Genomic DNA, 23376 nt, shown 5'->3' with positions numbered 1-23376 from the left:
AGCTCTGATTGTCGGCCGAAATCATAGCGTGATTTCGTGTGATTTGGGATAGTTTTGTGGACACTTTCTTAAATTCTTGTCTCACTGTTTATTTATCACTTTCCCGGTTGTTATAAGAGAGAAAATTATAACGATCCGGAAAAATGATCTCGTCGCAGATTTTTACATTTTTGGGCTTGGGATATCTTACGAAATAACGAAGTCCTGTTAAAATACAAAAGACTTCCATACGAAGAATATTTTTTGCCCATTGTATCCTCTGCTTCAGAGACGTGGATATTAAATATAATAGAAAATATTAGAATTAAAGCAATTCAAATGATGTTATTGAAGTGAATTTAAAGAGACAAAAAAACCACAGAACCGTCAAAGATCTTTTGTAGAAATTGCAAATTTAATGATAATTTTTCTGAATGAAAAAATGTTACTTCCGTTCGGGACGTTCTATACAGAAAATATTGTTTAATTATAGATGCACGAGATTAACTGATACTTAATTTACTGCTTTATTATGCGATAATGATGCATTTTATAACACCATTCGTAGTCAAAATGCATAAAAACGTATACAAAATTAATTATTAATAAAAAAAATACAAAATTAATTATTAATAAAAAAAATACAAAATAATAACGATTTACGAAAAATTACTCATTAAAGCGATCAAACACGTAACGTTTTAATTATTCAAATTACACAGTTTGTCAGGTAAAAACATTACAATAAATCACTTCGTCTTCGTTTGTCTTGGACACTTTCTAGACATTTTCTTTTCTGCGACAATAAACAATGGAAACAACAATAATCACACCTGTTAACATTAGCGAAGTAAGGACAAAGACATCGATTTTCCATCAGAAACAGAACTAACTTTTTCCAATCAATATTCTTTCGAAGAAGAATAATTTACTGAAAATGCCAAATTTATTTCTGAAATTTCTGTGCATCTGTCATTAGAAACAATATGGATGAAAGACAGAAAAGACGAATTTCTTCTGCAGTCAATATTAAAGAAATCCGCAATCTTCTGTTTGTTTCGAAGCAACCAGTCTCGATTAAATTGCGAATTACAATCGCAATTCAAATTGTTTCGTGATAAATATATGTTAAATTCCGGAGAAAGGTCGATCAGGTTCATTAAAACGAAAGGTAATTCGGTTAACCGGTTTCCGTCCAACCACAGCCATTTCAGGTTTGGAAAAAGAACGTAATCAGAAATATTACTTATTGAATTATTACTCAAACGTAAATGGGTGACGTTTTTCCACGTCACACAATCGATATTTGACAAATAATTTATGTAATTATTACTCAAATCGACAATCGTCGCATTGGGGACGAGAACTTCGGGAATTCTCTCGATTCCCTTTCCGGAACAATTTACTACCACGTGATTATCTTCGGCGAAACATTCGCAATTCATCGGACAATAATTTCCTATGACTACGAACGATGTATTATCAAGCAAGTTTCTTTCTTCTCCGTAACATTTCGTCTTCTCTATATTTGGAAACATTTTACTTGCTACTTCTCTATTTGACTTAAGGGCAGAAACGAATTGCTGCAGTTCGTGGTTACAAGTGATTTCATTATTACTTAAATCATAAGTCGGCATTTGAAATCCATATTTTTTGTCATCGACGTAAATTGTTCTGATTTTACAATTAGACAGACGAATCATCACGCGATTTGGAGTGTAAATTGGCAATTTGACGATTTCAAAATGATTACTTGACAAATCGACTATAGTTAAGTTGTATTCTGTCCAATCTATTATCGGCCATTGTTTCAAACCAGCATTAATTAAACGGACATAAGTTAGATGTTTGCTGCTGCCAAAAGGAGGCTCACCAGTAATTTCAGTTAAGTTGTTATGAGATAAATCGAGATTCGTTAAATTAGTCAATGGGAGGAAGATGTTTTCGTGTAAAAAACTTAGACGATTTTGTGATAAATCGAGAATCTGCAATGACGACAAATTCTGAAAAACATCTTTGGGAAGATTTTCTAATTGGTTTCCCCGCAAGTCTAACTCTCGCAGTTCAGAAAGTCCATTAAAAATTCCTGTTGGAAGTGTCGATATTTTATTCAACGAACAGGAAAATCGTGTCAGCAGTTTGTTATTTCTCAAATGATTTGGCGGGAGATGTTGAATTTTGTTGAAATTTAAATCGACGATTTTCAAATTAAATATGTCAGAAAATACATCTTCTTCGAGTGAACAAAGGGAACAACTCCATGTAGAAAATTCAACCAAGTTGTGCAGTTTATTAAAGAATTTGGACGGAATTTCTGATAATTCTTGGTTTCCACTAACAGAAAATATCCTTAAATTATAAAGACCTTTCAACATGTCACTGGGCAAATCCTTTATCCGATTCCATTCTAAATCCAAATATTCTAATCGGGTGAGATTTCTAAAGACAAGTGGATGAATCGATTCAATGATATTAAAACTTAAGTGTAGTTTTTTCAAACTGCAAAGATTATAAAATAGATTTTTGGGTAAAACTCTTAACTTTCCATTCCTAATGTGTAATTCGGAAAGATTAATTAACTCACGGAAAGGTTTGTTCGGAAATGAAGTGAAGTTATAGTCATCTATTTCCAGTAAAGACAGAGATGGTACATTATGAAATGTTAAATTTAGAAGTTCCGACGACCTCACATATCGTATTACGACTGATTGCAGAGAGGACATGTTATTAAACGAGGCGCTCTCAAACTTTTTAATATACACCAGTGGAGTGTACCATATCCAGACGTGTTCGATTACATACCCGAAAGTTAATATTCCAAAATCAATTCCCGACAGAGAACAATCTGTAAATGTTATCTCTTCTACATTTCTAACGTTCAAACATCGCATCAAACGAAAGTCAATCGTTTCCTGGCCGCACTTGATGAATAAAGACTGGTTGAATAGTTGAACAAAAGAAAAGTTTTTTGATTCGTAGCAGCTGTCTGCCGATGATGACAGGCAAGAAACATTTCCCCAATGTTGCCAAAACTCTTGACAGGAATTAACCNGGTTGAATAGTTGAACAAAAGAAAAGTTTTTTGATTCGTAGCAGCTGTCTGCCGATGATGACAGGCAAGAAACATTTCCCCAATGTTGCCAAAACTCTTGACAGGAATTAACCACTAGAAATAGGAATTGCAAAAAGATAACCCACCTCATCTCGTCCAATCAGTCTTGTAATTACATCGACAAACGAATCTCAGAAGTACGATCCTAAGAAATGAATTAACAATAAAACAGAATTCTGAACTCCTAATAGTCGATATGCTTACTGTTGCTACGTCAATAACGCGATGAAGTGTGATGTCAGTGACATTTAATCGTCATTTCCTACAGAAATATGACGTATACAGTTTCTAATTTCCTGGTTTATTTCCGTTGCTGCGAAAGGAACAAAATAAGATTAATTTTAAGTGAATATTTTACAAATAAATAGTTTGTTTTGCTCATTTATTACACGAGAATTGCTCGTGTAAACAAATTGATATTGTAAATAAAATATTATTTTGTGAAGTAAATATTAATGTGAAGTAAATTTAAAATGTATTCCTTTCATATTTGTTAATTGTTTTTTAATTCGTGAAATTATAATTATATTAATACGAAATATAAAATATTTCTTGCATTATTGATTTTTTATGTAAAAAGTTACAGAAAATCAAAATACTTTTATTTGATAAGTAAAGAAGACAGCAAAAATTAATCAAATGGAACAGAAATGATTTTCTGTTTGAATGAAACTACAATACATAGATACAGAGATACAGAGATACATAGATACATAGATACTATACATAGATTTTTGTCATATTTAAAGCATTTAATTAAGTTAATAAAATATATGATAAATGCGAAACTCTGGCAAATAATTTAAAAATATTTAAAAATGAAAATAAATTTAATCTTTGAGTAAAAAACTTAAAATACATTAGGCAGCTTGCGGCCGAAAATAACTAATTTTTTACAAGATATTATCTATTTGACAAATGTGACGAATTATCTATTTGATCATTCGTTAATTTAATTTTAATCCTTTAATAAGTATTGATTGTTTTTATTACCTATAACTGTTTTTTGAATGTGTTTGTACGACATCACAGACGAGACGTAAATGTTGCTAGACAACGAAAACACTTCAATCGATAGCATAAATTACGTCATCATTGGATACATTACGTGTCGAACACGTCGAACTCCGTACGTTACTACACAAGTTCGAACGAGACTGTCGAAACGGAAGAAACGTCACTGGCTACGGTTTGTTCGGTAGCTGTGATGTAACACACCAGTTATGAAACGACAATTTTGTTCTTTGTTTTTTAAAATCGAAAGATTTGTGAATGAATGTTTACCAGGAAGATTGCAATCCCGTTCATTTTCACTTTGAATATAAAAAGTTTCTGTAGGCCAATTCTCCCTTAACGTGCCAAATTAATACAATCGTGTTTGCCCATTCTTCGAGTAACGACTGCTGAAACTTAAAACCTTCTCTGCGGCACGGAGAATTTTTTTTTCTAGTGTCTGTCTCGATTCCCAGCCGGCCATTATTTACTACACGAAACGTCGGCAAACCAACACTACAGATTTCGTGTATAAATTTGTAAAACTGGTGTAGACATAAATCTCACGAATTTCTTTTCTTGTCTTTTAGATAAACTTTCCTGGGGTTTCTGGACGAAGAGGAAATTGGCGTAATTCCAGTAAACTGGGCGTTGTAAAGATCCGTATCCTCTGCGCAAATCCTATACAAAGTTAACATTTAATTAAACGTAAGATTTAGTTTATGGAAACGTATTAATTGTTATTTTAATTAATTATGGACTGCATTACGACACGTAAGTTAGGATAAGAACTAACAGAGAAGAAAATTCCTCTGATAATGTTAACAATGAAGACGAGTGAATAGAAAGAAATTTCGGGGAGGATCTGTCCGTGCTGTATCTTCGTTATTAACTTATTTCTTTCTTATAGGTAAGCTATTTGCTTATTTTTGGTTGTTTTATTTTTATTTATTGGTTTTTTGAATTTTATTGACAGATGCTCCCAAACTTTAACTTTAAACTTAAACTAAGTATTACATTTGATTTTTAAATCTTTAATAAAATTATATCTGAATTGTTATTTATTTACTTTATTATCGTATAATACGTTTGTGATTTTATGTTCATTGTATCTAAGTGTTTTGTTCTTTGGAGATGGCTTTGCTCTCCGCATCAAGGAGTGTATTCAGTATGCGTAATAAATAAAATAAATAAATAAATAAAAAGAAATTTCATCTTCGGAGAATAAACGCCTAACAAACGAAGGAAAAAGAAAAATACAACAAACTGCCATTTCATTAACAAATGACAAATGTAACGATGAAAGTCGTCGACATTAGGGAAACATTTTCTGTTTCCTGCTGTCGTTTACCTTGGAATTAACTCACTTACAAGCAGACGGCAGACTTTCGCTTGAACCTGAAAATACGCAAAATTTGATAGAGAGGTTTTAGAAGCAGAGAGCAATGTTAAATTTACAAGTTCCGACGACCTCACATATCGTATTACGACTGATTTCAGAGAGGACATGTTATTAAACGAGGCGCTCTCAAACTTTCTAATATACACTAGTGATGTGTACCATATCCAGACGTGTTCGATTGCATACCCGAAAGTGAATATTCCAAAGTCGATTCCCGACAGAAAACAATCTGTAAATGTTATCTCTTGTACATTTCTAACATCCAAACATCGCATCAAACGAAAGTCAATCGTTTCCTGGCCGCACTCGATAAATAAAGACTGGTTGAATAGTTGAACAGAAGAAAAGTTTTTTGATTCGTAGCAGCTGTCTGCCGATGATGACAGGCAAGAAACATTTCCCCAATGTTGCCAAAACTCTTGACAGGAATTAACCACTAGAAATAGGAATTGAAAAAAAATAACCGACCTCATTTCGTCCAATGAGTCTTGTAATTACATTAACAAACGAATCTCAGAAGCATGATCCTGAAAAATGAATTAAGAATAAAGCACAATTCTTATCTCCTAATAGTCGATATCCTTACTGTTGCTACGTCGACAACGCGATAAAGTGTGATGTCAGTGACATTTAATCGTCATTTCCTACAGAAATAAGACGTAGACAGTTTCTAATTCCTTGGTTTATTTCCGTTGCTGTGAAAGGAACAATATAAGATTAACTTTAAATAAGTATTTTGCAAATAAATAGTTTGTTTTGCTCATTTATTACACGAGAATTGATCGTGTAAACAATTTAATATTGTAAATATAATATTGTTTATTTTCTTTGTCTAAGACGTATCTGAATGGTGTGTTTTGTGACACAAAACAATGTTTTTGTCTGACTTAACTTAAATTATTATAATGACAATTTTATTACTGAATGTCAAGTAAATATAAAATGTACTCCTTTTATATTCGTTAATTGTTTTTTAATTCGTGAAATTATAATCATATTATGACGAAATATAAAATATTTCTTGTGTTATTGATTATTTTCCTCTAAAAATTTACAGAAAATCAAAATACTTTTGACTGTTTTTTACTGTTTTCTTTACTTATCGAATAAAAGGAACAGAAATGGTTTCCTGTGTGAATGAAACTTCAACCGTTTGTCATATTTAAAACATTTAATTAAGTTAATAAAATATGACATAAATGAAAAACGCTGGAAAATAATTTATAAATGTTTAATGTAAATAAATTTAATCTTCGAGTAAAAAGCTTAAAATAAATTAGGCAGATTGCGGCAAATACTTAATTTAAAACAAGTTATTAGCTATTTGACGAATGTGACGAATTATCTATTTGATAATTCTTCACTTTACCGTTGATCCTTGAATAAGTAATGATTGCCTTTATTAGGTAGAACTGTTTTTTTGGAATGTGTATTGTACGTCATCACAGAAGAGACGTAAATAGTGCTAGACAACGAAAACATTTGAATCGATAACATAAATTACGTCATGATTGGATACACCACGTGTCGAATTACGTCGAACTCCGTACGTTACGACACAAGATCGAACGAGACTCCGAAACCCAAGAAACGTCACTGGCTTGTTCGGTAGCTGTGATGTAACACGCCAGTTGTAAAACGACTACGTTGTTCTTTATTATTTAAAATCGAAACATTTATGAATGAATGTTTACCAGGAAGAATGTAAATCCGTTGTGTTCACTCCGAATATAAAAAGTTTTAGTAGGCCAATTTTTTTTTAAAGGGCAAATTAATATATTCGTGTTCGGCCAAAAATGGCCGAACACGAATATATTAATTTGCCCTTTTATTAATTTTTCGATTAATTACCGCTGGGAACAAAAATCTTTTCTGCAGCACGAGGAATTTAATCTAAGTGTCGATCCTAGTCGGCCAATATTTACAACACGAAACATCGTGTATAAATTTGAAAAACTGGCGTGGACATGAATCTCACGAATGTTTTTTTTTTTTTTTTTTTTTTTTAGCTGGGCTTTTTTGGGGTTTCTGGGCGAAGAGGAAATTGGCGTGGTTTCGAAAAACTGGGCGTTGTAAAGATCAGTCTCCTCCGAGCAAAGCTTATACAAAGTAAACATTTAATTAAACGTAAGATTTTGTTTATGAAATGAACGTATTAATTTTATTTTAATTAATTATAAAACTGCATTACGAAAACGTAAGCTAGCGTAAGAACTGACAGAGAAGAAAACTTCCTTAGATAAAGTTAACAATGGAGACAAGTGACAGGAAAGAAATTTCATCTTCAGAGAATAAACGCCTAACAAACAAAGAAAAAACAAAAGTACAACAAATTGCCATTCCATTAACAAATGAAAAATGTAACGATGAAAGTTGTCGGCATTAGGGAAACATTGTCTATGTTTCGGGAAGCGATTATGCTGTCGTTTACCTGGGAATTAACTGACTTACAAGGAGACGGCGAGACTTTCACTTCTCTGATTTGAATGAAACTTATTGAGTGCCTAGTCTTAAACACAAATAGCCTCTTGTACAACTAATAGGAAGCATTTTTCCAGCGCTTCCGATTAAAACGGGCCATTGAAAATTGACTGTTGAGCTTATAAGTATGGAAATTCCGTCTATTGTAGAAATTGCAATAACAGAGTCTATCTAATCTAGACGCCGGAACTACGTAATGTGGGCTCTATTCTAGGCGAATTCAGTTTATTTGTTTAATATACAACATAGTTATTATATTACTGTAGCGTATCATTAGCATTATTATTATGTCGGTCACCTCGTATAGTATACAAGAGTCGGCGAGAAAAAAGAACATCACTTTGTAGGGAAAAAGCCCGAAGGACGGAACGAACGGCAACGCAGTTAAAAGAGTAGCAGCACCTGCGAAAGGAAGAAGAGGAAAGAATAAAAGTACGTAAAAGAAAGTACGTTTCATTGTAAAGGGGTCATCCCTATTGACTAGGAAAACGGATTAGCTTACTCGTAGGAATGATCAAAATTTACAATTAGGTACTGGTATATCTTTCCAGCAGTGCTGTCGTTTCTAGAGTAATTTGAACCTCCCGGGGCACAGTTTAGGGTAGTGTTATATTTAAGGTAAATCTAAGGAAAAACTGATCTGTGATCTGATGCTTTTATTGTAAAAGTTTTATTGCACACTTGTAGAAGAAATCTATGCCAGATTTTATTTCAGTAATGACATTTTTTCATATTTGCTTTCGTTTGAACCTGAAAATACGCAAACTTCGACAGTGAGGTCTTAGGAGATATTGTTTTAAAATGTTAAAGTTGATTTACAAGTTGTAGACAACAAATAGCGTAAACAAGCCCTACCTAACTCAGGCTTAAAATGTCACACTGTCTGATCCTACTGGTCAGAAATATTTATTTTAAAAAATGCTGCTAGAGAGTTTGTTTTAAAATCTTGAAAAATTGTTGGCTTTATTCACGATATATTACACATCCATGAAGCAAATATTTAGTCTACTTCGTTTGTGTAAGACATTGCACGGATATTCTTTGAAAACTGAAACGATTTGTAAACTATTGCATGCACATATTGGTATTCAAGAAAATATTGAATACATAGTTATTATATTACTATTGTTCAAAACAAATGTTATGACTTAAATTTATATGTGTGAGACCGAGCCTTTGATTTTGCTATATTTTACAGAAATTTTAAGCTTAATTTTTTTTCTCGATCGTTAAGAAAACATCGCAGAATAAAAGTATTAAATGTGGTCTTTCTCATCAACAACAGCTAAGAAAGGATAACAATTTACGGTTAACGGAATGAGATCGTTAACATTCGCCCGCATAAACAGGATGAATCTACCGTTGCACGAATCAAAGATTACATTTTACATTCCATTTCGATACCTTGTATTTATCTCTCTGGATCGCCTCTGATCCAACACTTGCAAATTTAACTTTTGTTTTTGACAACGCTCGATCACACGATAATTTTCCCAGGCAAAAACGAATATAAGGCTTATCCTCCCTATTCGGGGCAGTCGTCTCAGAAATTATTTTTACTCTTTGCACCAGACAAACCAACATGTCCAAGCTGCGCTCGTCTCCTAGAAATCCTTTAGGATGAGCAGATTTTCTTCGAAAGTTCTCCAACAAACTCAAAGCAACAATTTATAAAAAATTTTTCATTAAACGTCAAACTCGCAGCCCTTGAATTGTCGCAATTACAGAATATGTCGGATGTAAACATTCTAATAAATCATTCCTTCTGCCTTAGTCTTTGGCACTTTCTCGACAATAACCACACCTAATAACATTAACGTAAAAATAAAATATTAAATTATGTAAATTAAGGTTACTTAATTTTATATTTAATTTACTTCTGTTATTATTCCAGCTCATGTTTTTATACTGTTCGAAGTCAAAATTCTTTTAACTCCAGTATTTTAAATATGTTATCCCAGCCATCACTGTATTATCTTAGGTATCTATATATTTTATTGCGTAAATCTTTCTACGCGTATACTAAATATTTCAATACATTCTGTAAATCTCTACGTCTTTAATAATTTTTTACCCATGTATCTGTTACAATAGGAGTGCAGATTAAGCCCGAATTGCATATCCTATTCTATCAATAAACCGGCCTTTTTCGAAATCTTCCTGTGTGATTTCTTCTCAATGGCAGCCTCGTGCTAAGGAAATACAGAAAAGGTGTGTACTTCCCCTCTTTTATCTTTGTTGAAGATTCGAAACATATTACATAACAGATAATGTTATTATCGTTTTATTTATTTTTTTATCAATGATAATTGTTACAGCTTTTTATATTTGATAATTTAAAAAATTATATTTAAATGTAATTTCGATGGTGGTGCAAGAATAGAAAGGTTGAGAAGTAATCGGGTAAATGTTCTATGTAATTCTCAAAGGGCTTTTAATTCAATAACAATCACTCACCCATGGCGGAGTATTTAAAAACATCGAACACAGGCGAACGGTAGCGTGTTCGAGTCCTATCGATGGGCGGAATGCGTGGGATTTTCCAGGCTCGAGTCACGTGTGTAACGGAAGAATAGGGACCAGATTCACGTAGAAACTATTAAGGGAAAGTGATCGTCCTAGTGTTGAATTGTGGTAATTCTGACATTAACACCGAATAAAAATGGATGTTTATAAATAAACCGTTTGTTTTCTAAAAGTGTTTTATCGACCGATTAGAAATAGAAACGAATTTTAACATTATTATCTTTATTTAAATTTCTGGAATTAAACAAATACAATGAATAATGCTTATATTGATGATAATATTCTCAGTGGCAATTAGCAGATCTAAGTATTGTTTACGTATACATTAAAATATTAAATTGCTTTTATAAAATACAAATACAAATTAATATTTACGATAAATGCCATTACATACGAAACTGGTAAATTGAAAATTTGTGTTATTCCATTCTTCGGATTTTCATTTCAACCCACTCTACTTGTATATATTCACCATAAATATGCCATATCATTCCGCCGGTACACTTGTAATTTATGTTTTTATTGTTGACACTTAGATGCGTATAACAGGATTCAGTTGATGTGACCCACCATCCGCCGTTCTTATTATCTGAACAGACTCCGATCCACGGTCCATTATCGAATGTGCTGAATCTGTTATTTTTAACAATACTTAAAGAATCACCTGCGTGTTAATGCCGCGCACTCTGAAAACTAACGTATTGAAAAAGTAAAATACATAAATATCTCACCTATATTTCCTTCAACGAAGTTATCGAACGTCAATTTGTATAATTCGTCTTTGCTTCCAACTTTAAAATTTGAGTAAACGGCGTAATAATCTCCACTTTCTCTAAACTTTACCATGTTAATTCTCAGCATGTAATTTCCTTGAGCCGTTAATGAATGTATTTTGTCCAGTCCTAAGTCAAATATCTTCAATTAATCGCTCAATTAGGAAGCATTTTTATATTTCTGAAGGTGCTTACCTAACCAAAATCTTTCGTTTAATTTTCCGAAACCTTGGCTGTAATTTGTCCAGTTTCTATAAAAATAGTCATGCAGATTACCATAATCTCCTCTTCTCTGGAATACCTTAAAATTTTCGAAATTTTTCTTATCAGTGTTTCGTTATAATTATGTTAAAGCAATCGAGAAAATCGCTTAATTTGGGGAGATCGGGGCAACTTCGGCATGCGGGGCAAGTTTGTCAAGCGCTTTTTTTAAAAAACGAATTAAAAGGAGACTTTGGTTATAGGTTAGGCAGTTGAGTTTTATTGGTGGCTTGTTGAGTGTAGTGTTTTTATTGTTCTCCAAAAGCGTAGTCGAATTATCAAGCAAATTTTCATTTTCGTTGAATTCCATATAATATTTTTTTTCCATTTATATTGAATTGGCAGGTTTTGTTATAATTCCATGATAACGAAAGTTACTTTTCCTGTTAGAAGGATGTAACTTCAACTTATTCACGTGGCCAGATCGTGGCTTGGCATTCTGTTCTCAGGGTTGTACTTAATGTTTCGAAATCATGACTAGCGGGGTAAGATCGGCAACATAAAGCCACATTAGAAGCAAAGGATAAAAATCAAACAGATGATAAATGAAAACATGTTTGCATTTGTTATTCATGTATATATGTCTTTGAACTTGCATTTCGTTGTAATAATATTAAATGGGTGTTGGATTTGTATTTCTTTGTTTTAATAGTGAATTCCAACTTATACATTGTTAATAACATAATTTTATATACGTGCCTATCTTGCCCCATTACTGTTGCCCCTATACCAGGGGCAACTTTAATAAAAATAATTAAAATAATTACAACTTTACAAAAAGAGAGAAGTTGCCGATCTTGCCCCTATACCCGGGGCAACTTCGTCAATTTCTCTCTTCTTGTAAAGTTGTAATTATTTTAATTATTTTTATTTCCAAACTGATTTTAACCAGTTCTATAGTAAGGTAACATTCCAATAGACAATATGCAAAGCTTTTTTTTTTCAGTTTACAGCAGTATTTATTACACAAAATTTAAGTAAAGCTTAACATGCCGATCTTGCCCCGATCTCTCCTATATAAAACCCGATTCTGCAATACAGTGGTTATGCGTACTGATGTGTCCAAATTAGTTTTGCAGTGTTTATTTTGGAGTATTATTACGTTAAAAAAATTTAAGAGTCTTACTGTCCATCCTCCTCCGTCCTTTTCCATGTCGCAGTACACAGGGAAAACAAAGAGGTTCGTTTGTTCTTCCCTTCGGACACACTGTGTAAATTCCGGATTCCTCGACGCCGGTTTCCTTCAATTCTTCGCAGTCAATGGGTTCGATAACTGCACACAAAAGAGTTTAAGTAAATCATAAAGGCTTTTATAAATAAAGCGAACCAAGAATATCTTACCGTCATCTTCGACTGACGTATCCCTCTTGTGACAAAGCACCTGTGTCGAATACAGTAAGAAAATTACACCCAGACAATACAAGGCTCGCATGTCGAACGATTCGAGTGTTAATTAAGTGGAAGACTTGTTTGTTAATCTTTATATTTAAAAACGGAGAAGGAAGTGAGTTTAAAATGTGTGCGAGAGATAAGAATTTTAATTATAACAACTGGAATGTTAGAACAAAGTAAATATTAATGTATTTGAGACCAATTAGAAGTAATTAAAGTTTACCGTTCTGTATAATCACAACGATAATCGACACTTAATTTTATAATTTATTACTATTATAAAGAATTTTACTCCATTAAATTGAATTTTTTCTCGCAATTAGGGTGAATATTCAGCAAATTAATACGTATGAAAATCTGATAAAATTTATGTACAATTTATGTACTCTTCACTATGCTGGTCTTCAGTTTTAACATCTTTTAATTAAAACATCGTGTCACATCTGGTCCAGACTGAAAAACTCTATATAGAAAATCGGAGTATCCAAACATGTGCCTTTTACAGCTGGTTTGGATTTTAATCTATTTTACTCCGTTATCGAGAATAAAAAAGGACAGACGAATAGCGAGATGATTACAGACGGGCAGACTTACGAGAGTCTGAACGAAGTTTTTCAATATGAAAATTGCAGCTCGATAATCACAAATACTTTTTAAAGGAGCCAAACACCAAAGAGAATTATGAAGTTCCTAAAATCAAGAAATTCATAATATTCACGTGCAAAGCCTTTAACACAATGGAATTTTCTGCGTAAAGAACGGCATTTGACGAATTTCTTAACCGAGTTCGTAGAATTTCAAACCGATACGACATGTTTTTCAATTATATAAACATTAATTTATTTTTAACTTTAATGGAATCGGTCCGAAAAATATCGAAAGAATTAATCGGAAACAGCCAAATAAGTAATCAGTTAGGTAATTATATTAAGGAAGTACTTATAATTACGATCGATAAATATCCAATTAACGAACGTCATTAACGATATCACCATAAACAGTTGATTCTTACCGGAACAAACACAATGTCGATAAGAATTAAATCATTCCTTCGCAACGGGAAGTAACTAATTACTGGCGATCGGATACAAATAATTAACGTGAAAAATCGCATAAAGCAAAAGTCAAATTAAAAGTTATTATTAAAAATATAATTATAAAAATTATTTATTTTTACGAAAGTCTCATTAAGTAACAATTAACACAATATTTTTGACTTTGATAGAAAATATTCTGGTCTTCTGCAATAAAATTTTATTTTTTTATTATCTTACTTTTAATTAATTAAAACGTAAATTAAACAGAATTTCGTAGGAACTTGTTTGAGAATATTTTTAAATAGAATTTCTTTTAAATTATTGTTGAATACTTTTAAAAAATCAATTTATTCCTGTTGTAGGCCACTATTCAACCCAATTTCTGTTGATTTCGAGTTGAAGATAAAATTCTTATTGATGGAAAACAATCCTGGATGATTCGTAACAAATTAATTTACAACACTCCAAAAATTCCATCAAATACAATATAAATTATAATTTCCGAATTTTCGGAAGAAGAAATCCTCATCTGTAATGTGCCTGGAAGGCATACTTAAGTTTTTTGGTCAATAAAACAGAAGATTTAAAAGTAAAACTGTCCACTAGTTGCTTAATCTTCAGATCAGAAGAGAATATCCAAAAAATGAATTGAAAATAATTATTTGCTTTTTTGAATTTGATGTCTTAATTTTCTAAGTATTACATTACACTCTTTCTTTAAAAAATCTCTTTTATATGAGGATTTATTTATGTCCTCTGCTTTTTCGTCTTCTCGAACTATCCACAAGTTCTTCTTTCTCTTCAGTTTACGTTGTTCATTTAGAGTAAGTCGCCGGATCGATGATAGTCGGCGAAACGTGAGTCACTGCCGACATCATTGATTAGCACCTAATTTTTCCACCGGCACGGCTGGTCGTTGCTTGTTAAAAATCGGCCTTCAAAGATGGGGTAGACGTGATTCGACTGTCTAAATAAATGATGGAAACAAGATGGGAAATGTCCGGAGGAGTAAACGCTTGGCGATATATACGGGTCAAACGCAAACTCGCTTGACAGAGAAGGGTTAGTGACCATTTAATATAGGACTGGTAATGTCGCTACGATAGAAAGCCAGGTCCCGGTTACGTTTTAAAGAGAGAGTGGAAAGGGCTAAGAGAGTGGAAACTCCCTCTAGAGATGTGAGAGAGGTCGTGGGAGATTGTCCTCGCTCGCAAGCAGTGTGCGAGAGGAACGAATCCAGTTTCTGAATAAAGGAAAGTAATGGGTGTTGTAGCACTTCAGTGCCATCCGGAAAATAACGTTTAGGACTCTCTCGATGAGGGGGATGAGGCAGGGAGAGGCCCTTTCCGAGAGCGACTCACCGAATTCTGCGCTTGGGCATAACACCGAGTAAACCAAACCGAGCGGATTTTTTATCCCGGCCCATTTTGCCTGAATGAAAAGAATTTTTTGAAGAATCCCTGCTCAAAGGGCTAGTTCGGAGCAAAACAAACTCCCGTGGGTAGTCCACGTGAAGGCTGATTAGATATGGACGTCAAGGATACCAAGGGTCGTTTCTCGAGGAATCATTCCTATTTTATCAATAACTACAAAGACCTCGGTGAGGGTCGTAGTTTGGGAGAGAAGTCGACGACTGCGCTTTTTCCGGCCGGAAACGTCAAACTCCACTTTGCAGCCTGCGACCGAATGGCTGCCCGAGTCCGATTCATTCCCACGGGTTGAATGGGGTGTGGGGTGGAGACTTTCTAACAAACTCAAAAGGTGCGGTGGAGGAGTAAGGATAGGAGCCACCATAACGTTGCGCCAACAATTTCCAGCGCGGACAATTTTTTCATAAGCCCAGCTTGGCAGACAGAGTCGTACGGCCCTTCTGGGTCGAGTACAACAACGTAAACTCACCGGTATTTTGCACGCTCTATTTCTACGTGACTACCATTTCGGACGTTGGGTGGAACGGGTCCTCTGTGAATGTTCCCTGACTGGGTGGGAATCGGTTCGTCAGTCCATCTCTGAAATGTTGCAGTCTGTGTCAAACGTGGCCGGTGTGGAGAGTGGGCCAGGTTCTCGCTCCTCGATTCAAGACATCCAGTAATCCGAAGAATAGAATCCCTTTGACGGTTTACATCTTTAGAGTCTCCTAAAGACACTGGGTCGTGAGACGATTCTACTCTAGAAGGACTTGTGTGTGTAGGCTAATGAAATACATTTTTATAATAAAAATGTTTGTATTATTTTTTCGAAGCTCTTTGTTTGTATCCACTCTGTCTTCCACTGCTATTCAAACCCCAGTTGTAAACATTGGTATTATTCTACAAATTACATTTATCATCTAGAAAAAGACTATTTCACTAAAACTAAAAAACACTCTTAACCACGACCTTTTCTCGAATAAGATCTCGGGTTCCTCAGAGCAGTAGGCTACCACCTTGACTGGTTTGCCATCCGGCCATGGTACACAAAAACATAGATTAGCATGCATACATACAGAAATTACCTCCGGATTGTTTTTTTTTCATTTCTCGGTGTTTTAAGGTGTCGTAAGTCCAAAAATATGAAAATCTGGGAGTCATCTTATTTCCGGACCTCCGTACTATCCCTCTTATTATAGAAAGAAAAGTAAAAACCGTAATACAAAATAGATATGCGAAGTTGCAACAGCTGTCACAAAAACTGAGATATTTATTTGGAAAAAGCAGTTTTAAAAAATATAGAAGTATTTGAAGAATGCGATCATAAAGTGACTTCACGCTACAAAAGTTTGTAAAATTAACCTGGGCCGAAACATCAAAGTGCTTTACACTCGAGAATGGAAGAAAGTCGTCTTTAGTATCCAACAGTTTTCGGGGAAAAATTATTTGAATTGTAGTAACGTGACTTTTGGATTGTATTGGGCATTTTTATATAGTTAATCATGGCCATCTTCGTAACCAATAATCCAACTTTTCGAAAAATTTCTGACATTTTCTTATAGCACACAAGGTTTCTGGAAACTGCTTAATCTGTTGTACTAAACGGTTGCAAAATATCATTGTGTTCCGTTGGGATTACGGTTGAATTCGTATATCTGTATGTATGTGCTGTATATATAAATTAACTTATATAATATATATGTTTCTCTGTTTTCAGCTTTTAGCTCAATTTTTACATTAATTATTACCGCATCCGGTTCCGTACCGGCTTATCTAACATTTCATACATTGTTACACATGTTCATATACGAACTAATGCTTTGCAGTTTTTCCCTGAAATGTCCTAAAATATACTGTAATTTGAAAAGTTTGAGAAACGTTGATAACAGCATTGTACAAATGACAATTTTTAAAAATAATATTGATCCTTAAAAATTTTAAATGAAATTTCGTATCGTCACGCAACTATTAATGAACTCGGTTTTTATTTTAATTGCAAGTGACATAAAACAGACAACGAATTAAATTGTTTAATTAAAAGTACTCATAAATTTTGACTCATTACTGATCCGTAACGTGTAATTACTTCAATTGTTTAGTCAGTTTTATTTCTGCTTCGTTTCGTCACAGAAGGGAGAATCTTTCAGGTTTTTCAATAATTTTGTTTTATTGAAGAATTAAAATTATTCGTAAGTATTAAGATTGTTTTCAATATAAAATTTAAGAAATTTTTTACCCATAAATCTATAAATACGTAATATTTTTAAGAAGAATATCTGTAAAGATATCCCGTTCGTTATACAAGCTGGAATTTTACTCAATTATTTTTTTATTTTGTACAAATAAAATAAATATATTGAAAAATATAAAAATAATAAAAAATTATACTTCAGATGTTAATTTAGTATCAAAAACGTAAAATATTTGAGTAGCCCAAGACACAGCCAAAGATTGAAGCGCCACAGCACTGGCAAAAATTTAAATTTGCCGACTGCAATTCTTTTGGATGATTGACGTTTCGGATGATTGACTTTCGGAAAATCGACGCTCTACTGTATTACTATTACTATTAATAATAACATTAAGTAAAATAATAATAATAAATAATACAACTTGTTAAGAATTAGCACCATCCGTGGACAAGGGAAAGCAACAAATGTTATTATACAATTCGTTTTGTAAATATTTCATATATAATTTTCAGAAAAACTACTTCATTCGTTTTTTTCAAAATGGATATTTTGTGGAGATATTATATGAAAAGTTGAGCTTCTTCATTAGAACTACCCTGACTTTTTTCTACACAAACGACATCAAAGTTTTCACAGTTTCTGAATATTATTCGTCTTCTGTTTCAGTATATCCTGATTATATCGAAGTTGTAAGTAGTTTAAAACGAAAATATTATAAATATTCTACAGCAATAAATAACAATGCTAAACATTTCTGTTCCCTAAACACTGGGAATTTGGTCGTGGGTTCACGCCTCGCTCGGATGGGCTGGCTACGTGGGGTTTTCTCCACATCTGAAACGCCAGTTACCTTTAAAAAATCTCCCGAAATACAATCCTTTATTTACTTACAAAAATTATTAGGTTATTACTGAATATTTAATATACGAAAGAACAAGTAATTTTTGTCATAATATCTAAAGATAAAGCGTACAGGGCTGCAATTTTTGTCATTTATTTAATTTAAAATCTATGTATGTTCTCTATCTCAGATTAATACTCTTTTGCTCCTGTATACAAAACTTTTTCTGATAATAACAGAGCCATTTATGTTTGTTCCGGAGAAGTATTTAAATTAAAATCACATGACTTCCGTTCTAGACCGGAAGTTATGTGATATTAAGGAAGCCTAATATTCGAGGGATTGTGTATTAGAACATTTGCAATATATTAATGTTTTCATATATATTTTTTTAAAATTGCTTTATTTGCTAATTCATAATGTTTTCGACTAAAGTAGGGATTTGTAAGAAATAAAAGAAAATTATTATTTTTTCAATCAACTGACGTAATTTAGATTAAAGTTGATAATAGCAATTTTTATATCGATTGTTTTATAGTGTGACCGCTATCGGAATTGGAGTTGTACCGAATACGGAGTAACAAGAAACCAAAGTATTGAGGATCTGAAAGGAAAAGAAGTTTCTGTTTATGTCGGTTGGGTAATAATATTTATTTTCAATTTACCTTAAGAAATTTTCTATAAATATTTGTAAATAATTTCAATTAATTTCAGTAATTACATTTTCACGTTTGTATGCGTTAGTCAGAAGTATATTCTTATGAGAAACAGCTTAAAGTGATACGTGTACAGTGGCGTACAGTCATTGGAAGCGGTGATTGCGTTGCTTCCCTCGTATTTTCTAAAAAATAAATACATATTAATTTTAGTTATACAAAAATAATCGCGCAATATCTAACTATATAAAATTGCTTGTGTTGACTGACTGACTGAATGAATGACTCACTCACTGACTGATTCATCATCGCCCAGAGCAGACCGCTTAACCTAAAGAGGTGAAATTTGGTAGACAGTTAGAATACGTCATGGAAATGCAGATTTTTAAGAAGGGATTTTTCGAAATTCCTCCGCAGGGGTAGAGGAATAGGGTTAAGGCTTAACCGGAAAAACGGCTTCTACTGTACTATTTTAAATGCGATTTTTTGTTCTCAACTACGTTTAGTACTTAGGATTATTAAATTGATAACATTTCAGACATTTTTATAAACATTTTTATCTATTTCGATTTTAAAAATGTTCGATCCGTTTTAAATTGAAATTTGTTATTGCATATTGGTTCGATTATAGAACGATTATAAACGTTCCAGAATATTGATCAAATTGAAGATAGTTCGTTTGATTCTCGGCAATTCTCTTCAGCGGTAGGTGTTATATAACAATTACTATGGTTATTGAAATACTAAATGTAAATGGGGTTTGCTTGCAAAACCTCCGCGGACAAAGTTACGGGTAACAGCTAGTTTTATTATTTTTTTATTTTTTTATTTTTAATGAAAGGGGCGGAAGACCAGGACTACTCAGGGGTATCGCCTGGGTGAAAAGAAAAAGGGAGAAAGGATAATGGATGAGGGGGATAGACGTGTGATAGGAAAGATGGTGAAGATGAGAGAAATCGTCAGCGCAAACAACACAGTAATATAAATATGTGGACTAGTTTTATTATAATTGCATTATGTATCTTATTACAAATTTCTATACTACACGTGAAAAAAGATGACATTTCTGTTGTATATTCTAACATTAGTAGCGGAGTGGAAGCGCCGTATTGTCAGCTTCCAAACAGTCAGATTCGTGCATGCGCTTTACAAAGCACCAACCTCACCCGGTTTAGTCGGTGGAAGCCTAGAACTTCGGATGAATGCTACGCATACACCGCATCCAATTCTATCCGGGACCGGTTACGGGCTTTTAGCCGCCTGCAGCGCCGGCTAGATATTTGGCCGCCCTCGCCCGATCACGCAAATCGCGAATATATTTATAACTTAAACCAACCGATATGTTTTTACGATAGTTCTGTATAGTTGACGGAAGTTTAAAAAAATCCGTTAAAATATTTGATATTTTTATTCAGCTCTCCGATTTTATATTACTTACGAATTTCGATATTAAGCCAGTGATATTACGATTTCGTACGTCTCATCTTTAAGGGATGTAGAAAAAAACGGGTACAATGTTGTATAATGTTAAAAAAAATTAACCGTTACTTCGATAGCGTCATTTACAACTAGATTTAACGAATGAAAGAGATGCACCAGGTACATAAAAAGCTCTAGAATTTATTTTCCTTAAATTTACAATTTATGTATCCGATTTTCCTAAAGTTTGTCTTTCCACTTTTTGTTGTGTTGTCTTTTAAACATAAGAACTGTAACATAAAAGGTATTATAGGAAAATTGAGCCTATACCCTCAAATAAACGTAATTCTATTGTCAACAGTAATTAATATACTTTTTAAATTTGAATGTGGATTAAATATTATAAAATTTTCACTGTATATATATATAAATATATAGATTTAATATGTATTTTAAACATCTTACATCAGTAACAAACATGTTAAACAATTTTACGATAAAGTTTCATTTTGTGCAGTCGTATAATGGAGAGACGTCGTTTGAAAAGCGGTATCTGGATGTGTTCTGTACTGCCCTAAAAATAAGGTTATTTGTTTTCTTTATCGTGATTTATTTTAATTTGAAATTGTTTGATATATAATTGTTTCTTACAGATGTAAAGAAGAAGCTTTATTTCGGGTACACGTTAGTATTTTACGTTAAAAGTATATCTTTTCTTACGCAAGTCACTAAATTACCCTGATTGGTATGTTTATATTCCAGGATGAATTATCTTTGACCACAGAGGTCCGAATAAGAAACTACATGGTGTCTACGTCACCCATCTTGGATATTTCTACTGTTTTTCTTATGAAAGCTGGAAGACCGTTGAATAGAATTCAAACATTTTTCAAACCATTTGCCCTGACGGTAACTTTCTTTTTAAAAATTATAGTTTAAAGGTTTTCCTTTTGTAAATCACACAATATATTAAGTAAGTTTACATTGTTTTGATATACTTTTAAGCTTCCCATAAATTTAATAGGTGTGGGTATGTCTTTGCTCAACGTTGATTTTCTTCATTCTAATTGTATATACAGTTCAGAAAATAAAATCGCGGATCCATGGCAGAGATCCTCCAAAATTCTCTACTATTTGTTGGCTCGTTTTAATTTCTATCTTGAGACAAGGTGAGACGATTCAATGTGTATTATTTTAAAAATTAATTTATATTCTTATTAACTTGTTAATTTTTAAAAATAAAATAAATTACGCAGTGCTATATTATGAAAGTCACCAACGAGTTGCTTAACATTCCCGGCACCGATCTGTTATATTTTATTACAAAACTTTCTATATTTTTAATTATCTACAATAATTAAAGTGGTTTAATTTTCATGATGACTTCATGCTTTAAACTGCCCAAATGGTCAGTTTAAGAATCACTGATTTAAATGATGTAAATTGTAAATTATATTAATTTTCGTTATGATTTACAGGAAGGTTTCGTTATTCTGACAACTATACGACCAAAATGGTGCCGGATTATTTACAATGGTGCCGGACAATTTACAAATTTTACTCTATATTGTGTTTGTCAGTACAGTTGAACATATTAACTGATGTTTTAATTAAATTAAGACTTGGCAATAGTTTATATAAAACTTTATAAAATACACCAAAAATAATAAATTGATGTAACCATTTGCTTTATTCGTACTATTGCTGGTTTATGACTAAAAAAATAGTTCTTATTTACTTAAATTTGCTTCCTTTGTTCGATGTCTTATGAACAGTTGAATAAATACATATTACAATAATAGTAAAGTAATTTCTATGCTATACACAATTAGAATAATATGTGTNAGTGTCGCCTTCCTGTAAGCCTAGAAGTTTGACAATGGCGTTTGGAATGTCAGTGGAATCATGCCTGACGTTCCAAACAGCATTGTCAAACTTCTAGGCTTACAGGAAGGCGACAGTGAACATCCAACGTACACGTTGTCATGATGAAAACGTCAGCTGCAACCCCTCTATTGTTTTTTCTTAACTTGTTGATAGAGTGATTTTTCTCTTCTTTTTTTGTTGAAAATCTTATGTCCCTTCCACTACTAACTTCTTCAATACCAGTTTTTTTTCAAATTCATTTTCCAAAGATATTTACAGTTTTATCTTAATAAAATCCATTATCAAAGTTTTCTTTTTACTTCTACTTAACTGATAGATTTTCTGATATGGAGCTAAGTTGAATGAAGATGTAGTAACAAGATGTAGTACAAAATGGGAAATCCCATTTTTGAACATGTAAGATAAAAGTAGTGAAAAATGACTGCAATGTCTTATTAGTTAGCATAAGCCTAAAAATTGATTTTATCAGTGAAATGTAATTTTGAAGTAAAATAGTAAAGAATATTTTAAAATACCATGTAAACTTAAATTTTATTGTATAAAATGAAATCATTTCACATTTTTTCAACTGTGTTAAACTGAAATCATGCTATTCATGTACCATGTAAATTAAGGGTTAGATGTATATGCACTAAATAATAAGTAAATCAATTAACCCTAAATAACCAAACATTTGTCTGATAGACTGCCCACCCCTGCCAGTTTTGGGAATTTGAGATGTTCCCATTGCACTCACATCACCTCACTCACAGTACTTTCATAAATAGTAAAATGAGTTATCCCAAGGTAATGAGCACAGTTGTACACTTGCTACTTTTCATGATTTGCTGTAATCATCATCTAACAGTCGAACATTTAGTGATAACGTGCAGAAGTTTGCGTTAATACCATAATCAGCCAACGTGAGTATATAAATAATAAACATCACTAAGCCTGATGAGTATATGAATTACCAACAATCGACTTGAAAGATTGGGTTATAATTCGGCTAATTAAATGATTAATATACTTCTAGA

General features: G+C 32.8%; 2 protein-coding genes across 2 annotated transcripts; both read right to left on the bottom strand.

Annotated features, from left to right (window-relative positions):
- Positions 1-829: 829 nt before the first annotated feature.
- LOC111641535 (carboxypeptidase N subunit 2-like) lies at positions 830-5647 on the bottom strand. The gene is made up of 2 exons (XM_023387708.1): positions 5172-5647; positions 830-2418 (listed from the first exon to the last, which is right to left on the bottom strand). The coding sequence occupies exons 1-2, from the start codon at positions 5189-5191 to the stop codon at positions 882-884; spliced, it is 1557 nt and encodes a 518-aa protein (XP_023243476.1). The 5' UTR covers positions 5192-5647; the 3' UTR covers positions 830-881.
- A 5123-nt stretch (positions 5648-10770) lies between these two features.
- Positions 10771-13691, bottom strand: LOC111641527 (techylectin-5A-like). The gene is made up of 6 exons (XM_023387702.1): positions 13514-13691; positions 12869-12908; positions 12654-12800; positions 11462-11567; positions 11225-11395; positions 10771-11157 (listed from the first exon to the last, which is right to left on the bottom strand). The coding sequence occupies exons 3-6, from the start codon at positions 12678-12680 to the stop codon at positions 10913-10915; spliced, it is 549 nt and encodes a 182-aa protein (XP_023243470.1). The 5' UTR covers positions 12681-12800; positions 12869-12908; positions 13514-13691; the 3' UTR covers positions 10771-10912.
- Positions 13692-23376: the final 9685 nt, after the last annotated feature.

This window comes from Centruroides sculpturatus, unplaced genomic scaffold, assembly GCF_000671375.1.
Source record: "Centruroides sculpturatus isolate CEXI.00-Female unplaced genomic scaffold, Cexi_2.0 scaffold1605, whole genome shotgun sequence".
Taxonomy (NCBI): Eukaryota; Metazoa; Arthropoda; class Arachnida; order Scorpiones; family Buthidae; genus Centruroides; species Centruroides sculpturatus.
Note: the sequence above shows the minus strand (reverse complement) of the source record. Positions and strands in the feature narration are given on the sequence as shown.